Source organism: Diabrotica virgifera, chromosome 4 (genome assembly GCF_917563875.1).
Source record: "Diabrotica virgifera virgifera chromosome 4, PGI_DIABVI_V3a".
NCBI lineage: Eukaryota > Metazoa > Arthropoda > Insecta > Coleoptera > Chrysomelidae > Diabrotica > Diabrotica virgifera.
This window is the reverse complement of record NC_065446.1, coordinates 182,769,161-182,785,560: the sequence shown is the minus strand read 5'-3', so window position 1 is coordinate 182,785,560 and position 16,400 is coordinate 182,769,161. Positions and strand designations below refer to the sequence as shown.

General features: G+C 35.1%; 1 protein-coding gene across 2 annotated transcripts in view; it reads right to left on the bottom strand.

Annotated features, from left to right (window-relative positions):
* Nucleotides 1-16,400, bottom strand: part of LOC114339774 (O-acyltransferase like protein-like) — a 191,377-nt gene that overhangs the window by 74,018 nt on the left and 100,959 nt on the right. The window contains exon 3 of one of the 2 annotated variants that reach the window (XM_050649811.1): nucleotides 844-1,058. The exons of the other annotated variant lie outside the window; for it this stretch is intronic. Within the exon in view, the coding sequence (XP_050505768.1) occupies nucleotides 844-1,058 (215 nt within the window). The remainder of the gene's footprint in view (nucleotides 1-843; nucleotides 1,059-16,400) is intronic. 2 annotated transcript variants of the gene reach the window in all.

Here is a 16,400-nt window from a genome sequence, read left to right as displayed (position 1 = left end):
CGCTGATGGTTTATACCAAAATACTCATAAGGAGGGCTACAGGACGAAAAGAATAAATGGTTTCACAGAAAACAGGCAAAATAGATAATCGAGAGGCTGCAGCGCTTTATTTCTGTAACGTTGTAACGTTTTACTTCTGCTCGGGCGCCAATTTGTGACGGGTAACCCTGATAGACACCAGACTCAGATATAATAAGAGACAGAATAAAATCGACTTCTTTTCACAATAGAAGTAAAATTCCGATCCCTTCGAAGGCTGATGAAGCTAAGACCTACTGGTGATTGGTGATGGGATGAGATGGGACAGACTAATCACTATCCGGTCTTGTAAGAAACGGCTCAGCGATTAATCAATACTTAATCGCTGCGACAAGACGGTTGGTCTTAATTAATTACGTCAAGAGCCCCGTTGGCCTTTAGGCAATATCTTTCACTATTAATAGATGCAAAAGAAGGAGAGTAGAACTCCCCTTCTGTTGTGCTGAAGCTCCTTTTATATCATTCTAGGTGATACATCTCCACTCGTCAATGGTTAGCCAACGTTGAAAAAGATTTTTCTAATAAATCTTAGCATACGATTGAAGAGGACGGCCACAGAGCTGATGACTAGGCTCTGTCAACTGAGGAAATACTCCGCTATACACTAACCGCTAAGCTGATGACTAGGCTCTGTCAACTGAGGAAATACTCCGCTATACACTAACCGCTAACACTAACGCTAACACTAATCCGCTAACCCACTCTAGCGCATAAAGTGTAAAATAAAAAAACTAATGATGTTTAGTAGACGCGTTTCAATGTTCATAAGTCATGAGTTTAAATGATATTCCAACAAATACTTACAAACAAATTATATCGTACACATTCATTTCCAATTTTATTTTTTTGCAGGTAGCATCTTCAATTTGTGCACTTAATTTAAATCGCTCTATGTCTTGGTTAACTAGGGTGGATGAATAGGAGTACAGCTTCGATTTATCCTCTATAAACGATTTAGGTATACCGAGGGTTCTGTATATAAAATTTCGGTCAAATCTGCTTATGTCTAAACTGGAATTCTAAAAAGAAACATTATTGTAAATTTATTTATAAGAGGATTGCTTATACTAATCTTAACTAAGAGATATTAAACTGATTTAGAGTAATTTCTAAATAAAATATGAATACAGTTACAGAAAAGGCTAATTAAATTGTCAATCAAATAAAAATTTATCTAATAATTTACCAACTCATATGACATTTTCAGTGCACAAAATGCCATAAGGGATAAAATGGTGGTTGACCGTCGCCGTCTAGTTCAGAGAAATAAGGAAACAAAATATCCTGTTGTTGACACAACCCCCTCCAAGCCGAAACCAAATTTTTTGAGTAGTATGGTCATCTATAATAATAACTAATAACCTATATGTTTCCTGAAGCCGATTTTAATGATATATATAGTTATAAACAAATAAAGATCAAAAGACGGTAAATTTTCGCTTTTTTCGTCTATTACCAAAAAGTTAAGCATTTTAAACAAATTTTAGAGTAAGAAACTCATAAGTCGTATAAAAAAACTTCAATATGGCGCTCGCTAAATATGTCTATCTTCATTGGTTGCTTAGATAATTGTAAAATGAATCATAAATTTTGAGTTTTTATAAATATTCATAACTTATGTAAAAATTAAATTACAACCTTCTTTTTACACGGAATGCTGAGACTTCTGGTGCTTAAATCATACCCTAAATTTCAAAGCAATTGGTCAAATAGTTTAAAAGTTATTTAATTTGTTTATCAAAAATTAATTTTTTTTACTGTAAAACACTATAAGTCAGAAAATAATGAAGTTACAGTAATATTTTGGTAATACCAGTAATGGAATTTAAATTGGTGGGGAGAGTAAGAGTAACTCCTACTCTTTGTAGATCCTTGTATAACTGTTGATTCAGCATCTGGAATTTTGCGCAATTGTTTTGTATAAATAATTTTAAAAATATCGTGGATCTCATCATTTTTTTTTCTTTTATCAAATTTATGTCCATTTTGTATTTGAATATGTTGAATCCGAATATGGCATTACAATTGAAAAATTAAAAAAAAATTGTTTTTAGCTTCCTACAGTTTGTCTGCATAACTAGGAACCATATCGGAAAATTTTTTTTATCAATTTTACGGAAAAAAGTTATTCTTCATAAAAAGATCTGCATAGTTGAAAACCTAAAACTCAACCATCAGATATCAAATTTTATCAATTTTATACGAGGTATGTCAAAAATATGAAATTCGTTAAAGAGTAAAGAGTAAGTTTTTCTCAAATTACGGATATCCAATATCATTTCATTACAATTGTGATAACTATTTTAAACTGATAATAGAATAGTAGATATTAATAGGTTCCAAGTAACGCAGACATTCTGTATAAGAGTTGAAAAATTTTTTTTTTAACATCTATTATTTTTAAGCTTATTATTAAATGTACTTAAGTTGTACAGAAAAAAGTTTTGATGACTTTGTACAAACATTTTTTAACTGATATTTTCGGTTCTTGTCTTACATTTTTTATCTTTTTTAATTTTTCAAATAGAAGTTGTTTATTTCATGTGCAGAATAAAATAATTTAGTGCATTTTAAGACATCTTAAAATTTAGTGCATCTTAAAATTTAAAAAACACTTATCAAATTGTAATATATCTGTTCAAACTTGAGTAATACCCCCTTAAATTGGGAGTAATTCTGTAAAACTACAAAGTTTTCAAAAATTACCTGTCTTGAGACGTCGTATCATTTGAATTAAATTTTTGAGATTTTTTTGAATGAAACAATTTGAGAGTTTTATAAGTAAAATTGTAATATAACACCGTACTTTTGTTCATATATTTTATTTCTTTTTATTATAACTACATATAAGATAGCTTTATTGTTCTTGATTAATTTCCAATTTGTAAAAATATAAATAATTTGATAATTTTTTTAAAGAATTATATTAAAATGACTCAACCGTGCGCTTGGCCGAACGCTACTATACAGTGCGCCAATGTTTGTAAGAAGGGTGACTTTGGCGTTATAAATAAAAAATTATAGAAGATATAGAATTAATTAAAAAAAAATTATATAAGGTTTTTTGTGTAAAATTTGCTGAATTTCTTAATAGTCAAGTCAGCTTTTTTCTAAAATTTATATTTTAGTAGGTGTTTAAGACAACAACTACTTTCGCAGTTCATTTGTTTAATAAAAAATGAAGCACCCATTTCTGGAGTACTACTTTTTGATATGTTGTTTATTAAACTTTTTTTATTTAAATTACAAAAAGGTTATTTCTTGTTTGATTTTGTCCGTAGGCAAAAACTCTATTGAATCCCCTATTAGACCTACTATTATATTTTAAATAGATAATTATACTATATAACATTATTAAATTTAAAATTAATGTACCTATTACCGTCATCATGTACTTACTATAAAGACTTACTAATATACGTTAAATAGACAATTACCTACAGTGCAGCATTCAATTTCAAATTTAATGTACTGGAAACAGTGATTAAATTGATAAAGCATATTTTCATAATATTAGAGGTAAATTAATGTAAAATTTATGTTGTGGTTTAATAATATGTCGCTTAAAAATTATGCAGTAGCTGGCTATAATTTGCAATTTAAAAAATATTATGGTAATACAGTATGGTATAACTAGACCCACCAGACATCCAAAGTGAAAGTTATCCTCCAGCAACAAATTATTCTATATGGTCCACATAATGTTCAGAAAAAATCACACCATTTTGAGCGTCGGGTTTGGGGGGAAGAGGGGGAGAAATCGGTAAATTCGTAGTTTTTTACGGTTTTCGTCAATATTTATAAAACTAGGCGGTTTAGCATGAACAACCTAAAATGTTCTAAATTAAATTTGAACTAAAAAAGTTACAGACGTAATATAGGTTATAAATAAACGGTTCCAAAGTTACGGAGGTAATATAGTATAATTGGTCCAAAAAAAGGCCTAATCCAGACATCCAAAGTAAAAGTTTTCCTTCAACACCAAATTGTTCTATATGGTCCATACATTGTTTAGAAAAAGTTACACCATTTTGAGCAGCGTTCGGTTTGGGGGGAGATGGGGGAGAAGTCGGTAAATTAGTAGTTTTTTTACGTATTTCGTCAATATTTCTAAAACTGTGTTTTAGGGTAAACAATGTTCTGTACAAAAATTTTCTACGTATAATTCAAAACAAAAAAGGTTCTATACATAATTGTTATAAAATCAACGTTTTCGGAGTTACGGAGGGTGAATAGTGGAGGTTTTCTATACTTTTTATATTTTTTGGGCAATATATACATAATATTATTACTGATGAAAGAAATTTTCTTTAACAGGATTGTGTTTTGTAAATAAAATTTGCGATTTTAGTGACCGATGGTATGTTAGTGATAAACCCTTGAAGAAACCTCAACCTCACCTCCCAAAATCATCGTCAATTGCCCAAACAATATAAAAAGTATCGAAAAACTCCACTTTTCACCCTCCGCAACTCTGGAACCGTTGATTTTATAACAATTATGTATAGGACCTTTTTTGTTTTAAAATGTTATGAAAAACATTTTTGTATATAACATTGTTTACGCTAAAGCATAGTTTTAGAAATATTGACGAAAAACGTAAAAAAACTATCAATTTACCGACTTCTCCCTCATCTCCCTCTCAAACCGGATGCTCAAAATGGAGTAACTTTTTACTGAACAATATGTGGACCATATAGAACAATTTGGTGTTGGAGAAAAACTTTTACTTTGGATGTCTGGGTTAGGCCTTTTTTTGGACCAATTATAATATACTACCTCCGTAACTTTGGAACCGTACATTTTAGAAGGATTATGCATAGGGTCTTTTTTATTTCAAAAATGTAGAACATTTCTGTATACAAGGCTGTTCATGCTGAACCGCATAGTTTTAGAAATATTGACGAAAAACCTAAAAAACTACGAATTTACCGATTTCTCCCCCTCTTCCCACCAAACGCGACGCTCAAAATGGTGTGACTTTTTTTTAACATTATGTGGACCATATAGAACAATTTGGTGTTGTAGGATAACTTTCACTCTGGATGTCTGGGTTATGTCATTATTTGGATCAATTGATGCATTTTTAACTAGAATAGTAATTTTAAAGAAATGTTCGTAAAAGTTGAATGGGTTGCATATGTGAGTTCAGTTTAAATGAAGTAAAGAAACACAGACTTACTCACAATCATTTAATAATACTTCGACGACCGGTTTCGATCTCTACAATATTCAGATCTTCTTCAGGTCGGCGTTACAAGTAGTTAGATGCTACAATTAAAGAAAGCGAGAGTTAGACATGCTTTTGACCTACGAAGCATGTCCGCTTACCCAGTCCCTCACCTAGCTATCCTATTAGCATAATCTGGAGGTTTAAACATGTTATGGATGAACTTACAAAGCATCCCTTGTAACGGCATGTAAGTGCATCAAAATTATATAGTTTTTTAGTATTTTAGAAAATTTTTAATAATTTAAAATTTAACTTAATTTAACAAATAGTCATAAACCGCATGCATCTATGTGCGTATGCGTGCTTATGAGTACCTGTTTCTCATAGGTGTGCATACGTATGTACCAGTTTGTTGTTCTGAAATGTCAACAGTTACATACCTTTCAAAAATTTTTGGGCTTTCTATTTGCATTTTGATACAACCGGACAATGTTCTAACTCTGGCTTTCTTTAATTGTACCATTTAACTACTTGTAACGCCGACCTGAAGATGATCTGAATATTGTAGAGATCGAAACCGGTCGTCGAAGTATTATTAAATGATTGTGAGTAAGTCTGTGTTTCTTTACTTCAAATGTTCGTAAATGTCTACGAAGAATATCTTGAAACCGGTGAAAGTGACATTGCGGACGAACTTCTCCTGAGCCTTGATGTAGCAAGAAGGAAGAAATGGACAAATGAAGTCGAATCGTTAGATTTCAAAAAGTCTAGCCGTAAAGCGTGATCGCTCCTAAGAAAACTCGGAAATGACAAACTGGCAACACGACAAATCCACGACTTCAACCCTAATAAAATTGCATCACATATAGTTGCCACCTCCAGAGGAGCATGTGATAAAAAGTTTACCACTACTATAAAAAGGGAGCTTAAACATCTAAAAGCTGCCTGTCCATCAGATACAGAGTACTCCGCACCGTTCACTCCAGAAGAAGTCTCAAACGCCATCAAAGACATTAAACCTAACAAAGCTCCTGGTACAGATGGTATATTTCCCGAATTCCTGATCCATTGTGGGAAATTTGCAAAAACCTGGTTGTCTAAATTCTATACAGATATACTCAAAACAGGTAACCTACCAAACATCTTTAAACAAACAAAAATCATAGCCATTCTAAAACCTGGAAAACCAACAGACAACCCAGCGAGTTACCGCCCCATCGTTTTACTCAGTTCAGCTTACAAGCTCCTCGAGAGACTGGTCCTGAAGAGAATCGGCCCAAAGCTACTTCAAAAAATACCAATTGAACAAGCAGGATTCAGGCCTCAACGAAGCACCACTGACCAAGTGCTCTCTATAACTACCTACATAGAGGCAGGTTACAAAAGAAAACTGAAGACGTCTGTGGCATTCATCGATTTATCGGCTGCATATGACACGGTTTGGAAAGATGGCCTCATCTATAAGCTCCTGAAAATAATCCCCTGCAAAGCAACCGCCCGACTCATAAATACTATGCTGAGAAGTAGAAACTTTTGTGTAACCATGGGAACTACAGTGAGCAACCAGAAAACGCTTAACAACGGCCTCCCCCAGGGCTCCGTACTTGCACCGCTGCTATTTAGTATGTATATAGCTGATATGCCCCCTACCAGATCTAAAAAATTTGGATATGCAGACGACTGGGCACTTGCAACTCAAAACTCCTTAATACAAAACTCCGAGGCAATCCTAATGGAAGATCTGGAACGCCTGGTTAAGTACTTTAAACAATGGAGACTTAAACCAAACCCCAAAAAAACCGAGGTTAGCTGTTTTCACATGAACAACAATATGGCCCACACAAAACTTAAAGTGTACATTGATAACCAACTGCTCACGCACAACTATAATCCCAAGTACCTCGGCGTCACCCTGGACAGAACACTCTCCTTTAAGAAACATCTTGAGAACACCGCAGCAAAGCTGAGAACCCGTAACAACATCATACAGAAGCTTTGCGGGACTACATGTGGCTCAACAGCAAGTACACTTCGGTGTTCAGCCCTTGGACTCGTATACTCCGCAGCTGAATACTGCTCCCCTGTTTGGCTGAACAGCGTTCACACAAAAATTATAGATACTCAGCTCAATGTCGCCATGCGTCTCATATCTGGAACGATCAAGTCTACACCTGTGGAGTGGCTTCCACTACTGAGCCACATACCTCCACCTAACCTTCGTCGTCAGCATGCTCTGCTTAGAGAATTCCAAAAGCTGCTTAACAACCCGCAGTTACCTATACACACATATGTCGCCGACGCTAACTCACATCGATTGCGCTCCAGAAAACCTCCGACTAGAGATGCAATAAACTTGAGTTCCTTCCAAATGAACTCCCAGTGGAAGAACATGCAGAGCGACAGACCGAACCTAATAATGAGAAACACACCATGCATCACAGAAACTCCACCAGGTTTTGACCTCCCCCGAAAATCATGGTCAACTCTTAACAGGATAAGAACGGGTCATGGAGTCTGCGCAGATTCCCTTTATAAACGGAAAATGAGAACCTCTGCTGAGTGCGACTGCGGCGCCGAGAAACAGACCATCCAGCATATGATTGCCGAATGCCCTCGGAGAAAGTATGATGGGTATCCTCTGGATTTCGCCTCTGCAACACCAGCGTCGATTGAATATTATTAATACATTAGATGTTAGACTATAACATATGTGTGATAATGTTGTGTATCAAATTGCCATACGCTAAATAATAAAAAATTCGTAAATGTGTCGTATACAGGGTTTTTCATTAATAATTGGAAATATTTTAACTATAGATTCCTGGGCTCAAAATATTAAGGTTTAACCCAATTTATTAAGTTCTAATCTAAGGTCAATTTATGGCCAAGGCAACACATCAATACCTTCGTTGGAAATCCAGTCTGTCTTTAGACGTGCGACTTGTGGACGAGTATTATCATGCACGAGGTGAAAATTTTGACCAACAGCACCAGAAAACGAACGATAGGTTGAAGAATGATGTCAAGATACCGCTAAGCTGTAAGGAAGCGGTCTGTAAAACCGAAGTCCACTCTGCCAACGCTTACTGTACTACCTCATCATCATCATCATTCTCTTTGCCTTATCCCTATGCGGGGTCGGCTTCCCTAATTGCATTTCTCCACACAATTCTATCTTGGGTTATATCAATGTTAATCCCCTTTACCAATATGTCCTGCCTTATCGTCTCCCCCCAGCTCTTCTTTGGTCTTCCTTTCCTACTCCTTCCAGGAATCTGCACTTCAGCTATTCTTCGTATTGGGTGATTAACGTCTCGACGTTGAACATGACCAAACCATCTTAACCTATGCTCTTTCATTTTGGTATAAATTGGTGCCACACCTAGACTTCCCCCAATATACTCATTTCTAATGTTATCCTTCTTTGTCACTCCACTCATCCATCTAAGTATCCTCATTTCCGCCACATCTATTTGTTGTTCCTCTTTCTTTTTCACTGCCCAACATTCAGTTCGGTACATCATAGCCGGTCTTGTGGCTGTTTTATAGAAGTTTCCCTTCAGCTTCATTGGAATTTTTCTGTCACACAACACACCACTCGCTTCTTTCCACTTCATCCATCTAGCCCTAATTCTACTGAATGCATCTCCATCTATTTCTCCATTACTCTGTAATACCGATCCCAGGTACTTAAAACTATTGCTTTTTACAATAAGTTCACCATCCATAGATACCATTTTATTTGTAGTAACTCCATCTTTAAGTCAACATTCCAAATACTCTGTTTTTATCCTACTAAGTTTTAAACCTTTTCATCCAGAGCTTGCCTCCATTGTTCCAGTTTTTGTTCTAAGTCTCTTTCACTATTTCCTACTAACACGACATCATCAGCATACATTAAACACCATGGAATATTACCCTGTAGTTTCGCTGTTACCTGGTCCAAAATTAATGGGAATAAATACGGACTAAGTACAGAGCCTTGGTGCAATCCTACTTTCACATGAAATTTATCAGTCTCTCCCACACCTGTCCTAACACTAGTCGTTACTCCCTCATACATATCCCTCACAATCTTTACATATTCACCAGGGACTCCTTTCTTATTGAGTGCCCACCACAGAATCTCTCGAGGAACTCTATCGTATGCTTTCTCAAGATCAATGAATACCATGTGAGCGTTTGTTTATTTACTTCTGTATTTTTCCATCAACTGCCTTATAATGAAAACTGCATCTGTTATTGATCTGCCCTGCATAAAGCCAAATTGATTCTCGGATATTTCGGTCTCTTCACGTATCCGTCTATCAATTACTCTTTCCTATATTTTCATGGTGTGGCTAAGCAGTTTTATAGCCCTGTAGTTTGTACATTGTTGTACATCTCCCTTGTTTTTGTAAACGGGTACCAGTATACTGCTTCTCAATTCGTTTGGCATTTGTCCAACTTCCAAAATTCTATTAAATAGACCTGCTAGCTACCTTGTTTCTGTCTCTCCCAATGCTCTCCATACTTCCCCAGGAATATCATCTGATCCTACCGCTTTTCCTTTCTTTATTTTTTGAAGAGCTTGAGCCACTTCCTCGTTTGTTATTTTGGTGACCATTGCTGCTACTGTTTCCGTTGACTCTACAGGCTGTCTGTCAAATTCTTCATTTGACCACTGTACTACCTGTATTCATTTGACTGCTGTACTACTGTATTTGATTTCTGTTCTACCTATGTATGTGTAAACTCCCTTGACATGTCTTAAGCTTTCTACATTTCCAGATCGTCTCCACAATTTTACTCGACGAACATCTGGATGAAATCCAAATCTAGATTCGTCGGAGAAAAAAACTGTAGCCCAATCATTTGTATCCCAATTCTGATATACTTGACACAGCTCTAATCTTGTAGTGCGATTGCCTCTAGAGATATGTGGACATATCGATGGCCTTCAACTGGAGATTGGCTTGTTGGAGACGATTCCTTACAATATAACGACCTATGACTACGTGGTGTGCCAGCTGCAAGTCGCTATCCAATTCTTCTTCTTCTTCTTCTTCTTCTTCTTCTTCTTCTTCTTCTTCTTCTTCTTTTTCTTTTTCTTCTTCTTTTGTATAGACATGGCTCTGTCTGTTCTTTCAATGTGCCTCCAGTAAGTTGTTCCATCATTTTCGTGGTCTTCCCACTGATCGCCTTCTTATTGGGGAACCGTCTCTCGCTGTCCTGATTACCCTATTTGTTGTCATTCGGCTTATCTGGTCATTTCATTCTATTCATCTGTTTCTTACCCAGTTATTAATGTTATCCACCTTTTATCTCCGTCGTATATCTGTATTTCTAGCTCTGTCCCATAGAGTCTTACCATTGATTTTTCTGAGGGTTTTCATCTCCGCTGTTTCCAGCAATATTTTTGTCCTCTGTGTGTCGGGTCGTGTTTCTGCCGCGTATGTCATTATTGGTCTGATGACTGTTTTGTAAATTCTGCCTTTTATTTCTTTTCCGATATTGTTATTTCTCCATATTGTGTCATTCAGGCAACCTGCGGCTCTGTTTGCTCTATTTACTTGATCTTCCACTTCTGCTTCGAGCCTTCCATAGCTCTAGTGTGATGCCTAGTTATTTAAACTGCATCACTTGTTCTATTATCTGACCGTCTAGTTTTAATTTACATCTTATTGGATCTCCTGTTATAACCATGCATTTTGACTTTTTTGGGGAAATTAACAAGTTGAAATTTTCTGGCGTTTATATTAAATTGGTGCAGCATACGTTGTAAATCATCTTCAGTTTGAGATATTAGTATTGCATCGTCTACATAGCAGATTATTTTAAGTTGTTTTCTCCCATTTGGTATCCTTTTTTAGTTCTTATTTTTTTTATTATTTCGTCCATGATCAGGTTGAATAATAAAGGACCCAAGGAATCCCCCTGTCTTATCCCATTGCCGGCTTCAATTGGGCCAGTTAGATGATTTATTGTGTTCTGGTAGATGTTTTCGATTGTTTTAATTATTTCTAGAGGTACCTCTCTCAAGTATAACAAATGGATAACGTCCTTTAATGTTATCCAATTTATTTGCTGTAATTTTTGTTTGTCTTCTAACGGTTAACACTAAAAATCGGCCTTAAACTGCAGCTGTAGCGTGCTCATGTCCTGGATGACGTTTGGCTGAACTCAGTGCCGTCTAAAGCGCTGGTTTCCTCGAAAGCGGTGCCGACAAACTGCGACTGTAACACTGCGATGAATGACATCATAAAAAACTGTACCATGCAAAATAATAGCGGTGTTTTCCAAGGATGCGTTGGGAGCCACCGCCTGCTGAGCTTGCACATTCCATTGCCGCAGTGAAGAACCTTGAATTTTTCACCGTAATCTGACGTAATTCATCGCAGTGCTACGGTCGCAGTTTGTCGGTGCCGCTTTCGAGGAAACCAGCGCTTTAACCATACACGGCGCCGGGGTGCAAGACTCATCTTTGCGCCTCCTTTTTTCAGATGATTATATAGGTTATAGGTACGCTAAAATTAAAATTAATTATGTTGGCTTTATTTATTTATACAGGGTGGGCCAAAAAAACAGCCCACCTCGATATTTGGCAGTAGTTATTAGATTTTAAGGAAATGCCGAAACAGGTCGATTTTTATTTTTAAATTACAATTTTTTGATATATATTTCATACTAGTGACGTCATTCATCTGGGCGTGATGACGTAATCGATGATTTTTTTAAATGGGAATTGGGGTCGTGTGTGGTAGCTCATTTGAAAGGATGTTCAATTCTCTATTCAGAAATATAAACATTAATATCATTATTTATACAGGGTGGACAGTAGAGTGAGGGGCGCTAACTCCAGACAGACAGACTGCGGCACAGACCCAGACAATGTCGGTAAGCATTGGATCTGCATTACCGGCCAACCTTAGCATGGTTCAGAACCTTTTAGCCATGACCGAAACCATATGACATCACACTGACCCACCCAAATTTCGGCAATTGGCCCACCCCCAAATTTTGGCAAGTTATGTGGGGAAAATTTCTCAGCTATTTACCTTAGACCAAATGTACCTGATTGCATGCGCATTATTTTTTAAACAAACGTTTATTTAATTATTTATATTTATTATGATCCGAAAAACAAAAAGCCAAGCACTCGTGCGGATTTGAACCATCGTCTTTATGTTCAGCATCCAGCGCCTCTTCCAACGAGGCTACGGGTTGTTGATAAATGTTGTGTCTTACTGTAAAGTCTTGGTAAAAATATGGAGTACAATTTATTTCTAATATTCTAATGTAAATTATGATAATAAGAGGCTAAAATAACTAAGTATGATTTCATGATACGTATTAGTGATGTAACGAATATTCGTATTCGCATTCGCATTCGCGAATATTCGCATATTTTTGAATATTCGCATTCGCATTTGTATTCGCAAAATTTTTGCGAATGTTTTGCGAATATGAATATCAGAAAAAAAGTAATTTGAGGATAATATTAGGTTAATAAAATCAAAATATCTTCACTTCTCATCTTTTTTTTATTAAGGAAAGGTAACTTAACTTCGTATAATCACATTATCAGCCTTTACTTTATTTTATTATTTGGTCTTTTTTATTAAGCCTTAAGATTCTTTAAGAATCAGATTTATTTACACTAGATGTCAATTAACTTCTCATTATAAATTTAGAAAATATTACAAAAATAGAAACAAATTTAAAAAACTGAATATTCGCATTCGCATCCGCATTCGCGAATGTCGTAGCAGATATTCGCATTCGCATTCGTATTCGCGAATGTTCAAAAAATGACATTCGTTACATCACTAATACGTATATTCGTTCATCGCAGAGAGTAAAAATTTTTAAAAGTGCAATTATAACGTAGTAACACACGTTTATTTGTTATATTATTACGAATTTCGTTTTTACATCTTAAAGTAAAAACATAGGGATTTTTAAAATCAAAATTGCTAACTAGGACAGATAGAATGGGGAGCCAAGGAATATAAAAGAACTAAGGCTGATTAGTGTGCTGCTACTCTACACAGGTCTTCGTTAAATTCGGTCTATGGTAATGTAGTAATGAAGAATACAAGTTAATAAAGTTAATAAATTAAACCCATTCATTATTTGAATAAAAGTTAAATGTTAATTTACTAACGTACACTGCTAAACATGGAGCTCCAATCTGATTAAATTTAACATTAGTTTGTTAACCGCGCTTGAATAGAATAAAAAATAGAATACGAGGAGACACACAAAAATGCCATCATGCCAAAGATACCTTTAGCTTATAGTGACCACCGTTAGGCATGTCTTCTCATCACGTCTACTACTATACACAGATCTAACTTATACTTTCATATTATTATTAAAGAATAATAACTAAATTCTTGTGAATTACGTCCTATATTTTGTCTTATGTAGAATATATTTTTATGGGGCATTTATACCATAAAACGTATAGCGACCACTGTTAGGCAGATGTCTACTCATCACGTCTACTACTATACACAGGTCAAACGTATACTTTAATATATTATTAAAGAATAATGAGTTCTCGGGAGTTATGTACTATATTATCTCTTATGTGGAATAGGTATTATATTTTTATCATTTGACACAAAACCAGGCATGTGAAATCTTAAAGTTCAGCTTATAGCATACAACATGCATGGTATCTTGTAATATAGGATTTACAAAATAAAATACAATGACAGAGAAAAAATTAAACATGACTGCATTACGTAAAGACTTTAACCTTATAACGCCTAAATGTACAGAGAGGAACAATATGCCACGTGGTATAATTTAGCCAATAGAAAAAAAATGACAGAAAAATCAAACCATATTTTACCTATTGGTCCAATTGCGACATGCGATGTATCTTGGAATATGATTTATAGAATACTTAGAATACAATGACACATCCAGTATTACTCAACATAAACATTCAAGTACACTTTTATACAAGGGTCCCCAGTTCTTTCATTATGTCCAAGCCAGCAATCATATTGTTTCTAGCATAAAACTCTAAATATTTACATTATCTCCCTAGGTATAAGATATCGGTGTATCAATACGGAATACAAATTTGTCATTTTTCGTTAAGTGCAAACCACCCATTGTTTATAGGTATGTCACTATTACCTACATCATTGAATCTTTACTTGTCCACTGCTGGACATCTCCCTTATAATTTTCAATCCATTTCGATCTTGTACCTCTTGCATTCAATTCTTATGACAACGTTTTAGATCATCAGTTTAACGTGTTGGTGGACGACCTCTGATTCGGTCTGTTGATCTTCATTCCATTATCCGTTTTGTCCATCTCTTATTTATCATTCGACCCACGTGACCTGACCAGTTCCATTTCAGTGTTACTATTCTCTCTCTACTGCATCAGCCATTCCTGATCTTTATCGTAGCTGTCGGTTAGGGATCTTGTCTCGTAGCTACAATACTGATAAATTCTTTCGCTAAGTCCAAACCAACCTTACATTTTTTTTTCATGTGTGCAAACCAGATTTAAAGCTCTAGTCAGTTGGAAAAATACATATTTTTGTTAAGTTCTACATGTGACCTCAAATAAAATGGTCGTAAAACAAATTGAATTCATTGATCTGAAAAATAACTTCGACTGAGTGCGATATAAACGATATATTTGACTATATCCAATGAGGGATATCATTAAAATTACCTATATATTCTTTCTTAAATACCCTATTCCTTTTTCATAAATCGTAGCGTCCATGGCTTCACGTGTAGCCCTTATAACTTCCGTTATAAGTAAACCATCAAAAAGTCAACATCTCGACTCTCCCGTTGAAGTCAAATATACGGCTAGCCAAACAGCTTAATATAATTGTAGAACAACTAGCATCTAGTTTCATCATTAAAACATATCTTTCCCCTATAACCTCGATTACGTAAACAAACAAATCAAAGATACTAGGACTCATTGGCTATCATAGAACAGAACTGAAAAAACTATTACGTGACACGATATTTCGCTGAACAGTAGAGAAAAGAGTTTAACATACAAACAACCTACAAGAAAGCTGGCTGACAAATATAAAAATGGGGACCAGGGCTAGCACCTGAAAACCCGAAATACCAAAATAACATCGAGAGAGGCATAACAAATTTTGTACTAGCGAAGAACAAGAGAATCTTGTACAGGAGAAACAGTACCTAGGAAAAATCGAAAAGGAAGAGAGAAGAAAATAATATCAGAATACTATAAGGCAGAAGATCTATATATAGCAAGCCTTAACAAAATTCTTTTGAACATGAACAGAGACTAATAAGATAGTTTAATATCTATGAATACCGATAAAAAATCTTGCTGCTATACGAATGTAAAACTTAGCGACTGATAGAAACCGAACAAAAAATTAGAAGGCTGAGTGAATAAATTATTAATTGACTAATTACATTGGCTGCATTCAGCATAAAACTGCGATGACTAATCCATTACTTAGCGATGTGTAATCGCTACCGATTCTTCTGAATGGTATCTATACTTTCATGTACATACGAAATAGGTTATGACAACTGTAACATTTTTCAAAATGATTGCAAATACGTGAAAGACACCCCAAGAACAGAAATAAAAATTATTATGAAATGGTAATTTATAAATAACCCCATTTAATTCATACATAGTTTCAAATTCTTGAATTTCTTGCGACATAGGTAAACCTAATAAGTACATACGAATAATCCAACAAAGCAGCTCAGATATTTATCAGCGTGATTTATATGCCTTTCAGCCTTCCTTGCCTTCAATTCATGTTTTTTTTTAAGATACATAACTTAAAATATACGTGTTAGACACACGTCATACGTCAATCTTATTTTGATTTGCTAAGAAATCATATTTCCAAACCGATGTTTAAAATAGCGATCGATAAGTCATCGAATGATAACTAATCGACAATTTATGTGGCATTCAGCAGAAAATCACTAAGCGATTAGTCATCGATTGAGTCTGCTGAATGCACCCATTCAGTATGAAAAATATATTGAACTATGTTTTACTAACTTTTAAAAATTGACTTATCTTTTCGCTAGGTAGTCCACGACTTCAATTAAACTCTCCTTGACTTGAATACATCCATTACTCATCAAAATTCTACATTTTTTTCTTTATGACCAAATTTTCTCAAAAGTCCAACCCCCGACAAAGACCTCATATT